We start from the raw sequence: 6,255 nt of genomic DNA, 5'->3' as shown, positions 1-6,255 counted from the left end.
ATATTAGATTCTTATGCTGTCAGATTAGGATGAATTTTCCATCATATTTGAAAACCTATAAAAATAAGAGAGATACGAATATGCACGCAAACTATTTTATTGGTATTCGGCGGAAAAAAAAATAAAAAAATAAGAGTCAACCCTAAATATATTTTTGTTTTGGGGGTGTAGTCCTAATATTAGTAAATAGTTAGGAGATCAATGTCTAAATAACCTAAATATATTCTGAAGGGTATTTTTGTAATAAGTCACGCATGGATTGACACGTCAACCATTTAACAGATGTGTAACGAAAAAATCAAAAATAGGGGTAAAAGTTACATATCTTTTATTTTTGGGACGTAGTCCTAATATCGCTAAATAACTAGGGGTCAATTTCTCAATAACCCTCCTCTTTTCTCTAATTTCAAATTCTCAGACTTTCTAAACAATTAAAATGTCCCTCCGGGATTTAGGGATTTTGGGTTAGGGTTTATCATCGATAAGGAAGTTACTAAATTCAGATGATGGATATTACTAATTCAAAGTTGTCCATATTCAACATGAAGAAGGGAAACCTAATAATCTCAAACACTTCCAATAAAAAGGTTACTCTTCTTCTTCTTCTTCTGTTCTTCCTTGTATTTATTCATTCGTTATTACTCTCTGCTCTACAATTACACATCCATGGAAGAAAGTTCAGAAGTACCATTACCAGAAAAGGGAACATTAAGTAGTTTGCCCATGGCAGCACCTTGGCTTGTCTTTCCCAGTAGAAAAGAAGGAGGTGGAAAAGACCAAAATTTCTTTAACCTATGTGAACCCCACAACAAAGTTTACACAAAGTTTATACCAGAGTTGAGTAGAACTTCTTATTGGCAATCTAATTCTCATCAAGGATGGTTTATTATACTTTTTAACAACCCAGATTATCATTACTTAAATTGGAAATTTGGGGATTGTTTTTTATGGAATCCAGAGTCTCTAGAAACAGTTGAGCTACCCAATATGCTTAAATGGATCAAACAGAAGTATATTGGATTCTATGGGTTTGTATTATCCTCAGCTCCAACTAATTCCGATTCCATGGTTTATTTCAACCTTTTTAAAAGTAACGATCTTATGTTTTGCCGTCCTGGAATAGACACGAGATGGAGAACCCAGAAGCTTCCTTTTGAGAAGAATTATATGTGGTTTCATGGTTACTCTTCATGTCTGATTTGTGTTGAAGGTAAGTTACACATTCCATATAGTAATTACATAAAAATTCTTCACATTGTCGTTGAGAAAAAACTTGATCTTGATGATGATGATGATGATGGTGAAAGTCTCTCTATAAAACATTTTGAACTAGGTGTTGAGGACAAATATTCAGTATTTGGAGAATATAGTTTGGCTTCTGACTGTGTAAACTACATAGGATCCAGAAATGAACTCTTTAAGGTTATTAAATATGTTCAAAAGCCTGAGTATAGGGATTTGCTTTATTTCGAAGTCTTTAAGATGAATTTTGCTTTGATGGCGTGGGAAGTAGTTCACGATTTGGGTGACCATGTGCTGTTTTGGGCCGAACAAACTACAGCTGCTTGTTCAGCTACAGAGTTGGGTCTAACAAGGGGTTGTATCTATTATACTCAAGATCACGAAAAAATCATGTACAAATTTGACCCACTGTGGCAAAGAATTTCAGTTTCTCTATCGTGCTCGAATTTACCAACACCTTGGCATATGTCGTATTGGATGTCAATGCCTACAAATTTCAGGTAACTTTAAATAATAACATATACGGTGTAATGCATAAAATCGACTTTGGGTTTACTTATTTGCATTGTTTATATGCTTATTTGTTCTAAGTTAAACTTATAGTAATATGATTGTCAAGCATTCTTGAAGAACAACATGAATTGTCTTATGTAGTTTTGGTTGATATTAAACTTGTAGGGTCTCTGAAGGAAGCAAAGAAAAAAATAAGTTGGGGAACAATAAGGCTGAAGAAATCGACAATAATTGTGACGAGGACAGCAAGAATAGCAATGGGGGAGGCTTGCAACAGACAGGAGCTTGGGCTACTCTTAATGAAAATGTCATAGGCTTAATTGCTAGTTATCTCCATGCAACAGATTATCTGCGTTTCCGTGCAGTTTGTAGAGGAAATCGATTGGCAATCCCTGAAGTGAAGTCGAGAATGTCTTCTACAGACGTTTTACATGCCACTTTACCTCCATGGTTGGTTTTCTCTAGAAAAAACGATACCATCTATAACTTCATAGATCCAATGTGTAATAACAAAAGGTATCTCATGAACCTCTCAGAGTTTTTGTTGGATTCTACAATACGGTTCTCAAAGGGTGGTTGGTTATTAATGTCGAGAGGAGAGAAATCCATATTCTTCTTCAATCCTTTCACAAGGGATATTATCCATCTTCCGGAGTTACCAGTTATACTCTTTGGCATGTTTGTTGGAATGTCATTCTCGTCCGTACCTACGTCTTCTGACTGTAAAGTTTTTGTCTTCACTGTATTTGGTATACAGGAATCAACTTTTGTTGATATCTACTTCATTTCACGAGGAGATGCTGTTTGGGACGAGGACAGCGTTCCTTATACTGAGTTGCACATGGAATTCGTTCGAGTGATTAATAATCCAGTTTTCTACAATGGGAACTTGTTTTGCATAGATCGTACTGGAACTTTAGGATTCTATTCTCTAAAAGACTTTAGCTGGGAAGCACTTGAAGAGTCCCGAAGGCCATGTAGTTCTATATATGAGTGTTACTTGGTGGAGTGCGAAGGAAAGCTTTTATCAGTAGTTGTTGGTCATGCTGGAAAGGGAGTTCGTGTTTTCAGACTGAATTGGGAAGAGAAGGTCTGGGTTGAAGTTGAGAGCTTACACAAGAATATGCTGTTTATCAGCAGTACCTCATGTTTGTCAGCAATAGCTCCAAATACTTCCATGGAGAACAAAATATACTTCTCCAGATTCCACGACGAAAAGATTATATTTTTCTCCCTCGACACAGGTACTTATCACTCTGTTGGGGGTCAGTATTCTGCCGAGGATTTTACCGACAGCGATGAACAATTATATAGCAGTTGGATTGAACCTAGTTGGTCTAAGAACGCAGTTGAAGAGCTCAATTGGGTAAATAAATTATCTGAACATGAGGTAAAAAATGGTGTTACTCTTGAAGAATGTTGAAGCTAGAATATTCACTGCCCATCTTGACATCTCTCAGAAGCACCGAACATGATTCCTAACATTCATTTACTTTTATAAGATTCTCTCAGTCTAATGGGTCAATGGCAGCAAGGCCAAATAATTTGATTCATCGACAATTTTCGGATCTGTCGAAGAGGTTTGACATTGCAATTGGAACTACTCAGTTTGCTAGAAAACCATGACCTTAACTCTGTTTCTTTTTAATTCAGTCTTCATAGATTTTAGATATTTATTTCTATTTGTATGTACCTTTAATTATTATTTTATTGATATTAGTTTTTCAAATCTCATGCAAACCCTAATGTAATTGTTGCTTATGAGTACTTGTATATAGAACAAATTTTACTTGTCTAGAATTCTAGATAGAGAGATTATGTTTGGGTTAATTCCAAACAGTAAAAGGGCATTCCTGAAAAATCAAGTATCAATGAAGCATATGGACTAATACTTATTAACATTAATTTTATTCCTTTCAAACATCTTCTTTCCTACATTCTTAGTTAAGACATTTTATCAAACACCTTTACAGAAAGTCCTGACATCTTCTTTCCTACATTCTTAGTTAAGACATTTTATCAAACACCTTTACAGAAAGTCCTGATTCTCATTGAATGGTCTGATATAAATTGTAATAACCATCATTTTTAAATAGGATTATTTCCCAAATGACCCCTTAGTTTATGACCAGCTTCGTGTGTAGTCTCTTAGTTTGTCGAAAATAACCAGATGACCTTTTTTTTACCCTTACCGTCAATTCAGTGTTAACTTTTTCTAGATTTTCCAAAAATGCCCTTTTTTAATTACCACATAGTCATAGTGGTGGGAAAAAACTGGAAGACGACCCGACCCGTTCATCTGAGAGAAAAGAGGCTCGTGGGAACCCGATGGTCCAAACGGTCACTCCCCGACAGACTCGAAAGAGTAGGCGGACCGGTCTCGGTCAAAATTCCATGTCGGGAGACAGCCCGCTAACCGACTGTTTGAAATGGACCGATCGTTTCAAATGAACCGAATGATCGTGGACACCCAAGAGTTTTGTAATCTTGTAGGTACTCGTTATATTTTGAATGATGCCAAGATGCTATGGCATTCAGTGATACAGAGGTGTATGCAATCCCATAACATTTGATTTCCACACTTCCAAACTTGTGACTTCTTGACGGTGTCTAGTGCCTACTACTGCATCTTTGGTTATTCATTTTTTTGATAGTTCACTAGTATAATTTGACTTATTTTGGATTTATCTTTTTGCAAACAAGGTCAATATGTTGATCTGATGCTATTTCGGATGGTTTGGTATGGTTTTTTCGTGGAGCTAACCTTAGATCAACAACATATTGTCTGAGGATGTGCTTAGTCTTGGCCCTTATAGTGGCATAAATGTATGTTATCGGAAATGTGGAGGTAGATTCAACGATTAGCACACGTCTTAATTATATCTTGCCAAATGATAATCAAATTTATTTTTATAATCATTTGTATTTTTTCTTTTTAATCTTTTTCATTTGTAACGTGTAACTTGTAGTTTTGTTTGTCTTGTAATGAAAATGATTTATGGCAGATAGGAAATGATGAGTCGGTCAACATCTTTACAGAACCTTGGATTCGTTCGAGGAAGGAGGGTTTAATTTCCCGACCAAATTCATGGCCAGACGACATCTCCAATGTTGCTGACTTAATAGACCCGATGTCTCGCAAATGGAAGGAACACATTATCCAACAATTTTTCCCTACATCAGTTGCAACAAAAATTTAATCAATTCATCTTCCTACAACTGTTTTAGATGATAAATTTATTTGGCAACCAAACAAAAGTGGAGATTATACGGCGAAATCAGGATATCAACAAATTCTGAACTCTACTCAGCCGGCAATCTCGGTAGTCCAGTTTGATTGGAAACGGTCTTACAAAAATTCTAGATTACCTCCCAAAATCCGCACATTCATTTGGAGGCTAATTCATAGAGGTTTACCTGTTAAAGTGAATATACAAAAGTATGTTAGTTCAATTCCAATCAATTGCCCCTGTTGTGCCAATGCTTATGAAACAATAAATCACTTATTTATGGGTTGTGAGATTATACGGCAAATTACAACCCAACTGGAAATTACTTTGGGGAATTTTGATTCTACTACAACAATTGTTGAGAAACTAGATGAATGGATCCACTTACCAGATGACAGGGTCGTGCCTGACAATTTAGGGGCCCGGTGCCAAACTTAATCGGGGCCTTTTATATAGATGTGACGCAAATAAAATTTACATGCAAAGTGATAACACAAATTTAAAATAATTTACCTATAAATTGTTTTATGAAAACAATGATGAATCTAAACTCAGTGAACGTGAATGACAACTTTATACGATTGGTCAAACATTTTTTCTAATAAAGTTATCCTTGATTGGTACAGACTATTATTCGAAAGTAGGAACATTGATTTTTCTTTCTTACACAATCCAAAATTATAGTCTAGAGAGACAGACTTGAGGGAGAGAGAGATGAGAATAGATAGAAATTTATAAGAGGGGGACATATGAGAAAAGGAAATTGTATATAGAGTGAGAGAGAAGAAAAAAAATAGAAAAAGAAGATTGTAAGACAAATATTTGTGTGAAAGTCATGCACGAATGGAGAGTTTGAGTTGGCCTTAAAAAAGAAAGAGTGGAAAAATGCTTGCTATAAGCTTGAACCCATGACCATATGAGTTAAAAGTCACTAACTTCTCCATTGAGCTACAACATCTTTGCTGTTGAAAATGTGCGTGTTAAAATAGTAGCTTATTTTGAACGAACCCAAGAACTTGTAACCATTCGAAAAATGGGCCCCTTGTGGTGGGGGGCCCTGTGCGGGCGCACGGCCCGCACCCCCCACCACACAGCCCTGCCAGATGACTTTGTTGTCTTCAAAAAAATTAGTATTATCTTATGGGAACATTGGAAGGCAAGAAATAGGTTGGTTTTTGACTCGATTCCTTACAATAACCATATAGTCTTACGAAAGATTAGAGAATTGTGGCGGACTCTAAATTTAAACTCATCCTCTATCGGGTCGAAC

General features: G+C 36.0%; 1 protein-coding gene across 1 annotated transcript; it reads left to right on the top strand.

Annotated features, from left to right (window-relative positions):
- The first annotated feature begins 391 nt into the window (after positions 1-391).
- Positions 392-3,484, top strand: LOC147539187 (uncharacterized). The gene is made up of 2 exons (XM_086640543.1): positions 392-1,742; positions 1,921-3,484. The coding sequence occupies exons 1-2, from the start codon at positions 667-669 to the stop codon at positions 3,176-3,178; spliced, it is 2,334 nt and encodes a 777-aa protein (XP_086496669.1). The 5' UTR covers positions 392-666; the 3' UTR covers positions 3,179-3,484.
- Positions 3,485-6,255: the final 2,771 nt, after the last annotated feature.

This window comes from Eschscholzia californica, unplaced genomic scaffold (genome assembly GCF_041429995.1).
Source record: "Eschscholzia californica isolate CP2 unplaced genomic scaffold, dmEscCali1.0.p SCAF_5, whole genome shotgun sequence".
In the NCBI taxonomy this organism is placed as follows: domain Eukaryota; kingdom Viridiplantae; phylum Streptophyta; class Magnoliopsida; order Ranunculales; family Papaveraceae; genus Eschscholzia; species Eschscholzia californica.
This window is presented reverse-complemented; position numbering and strand designations above follow the sequence as displayed.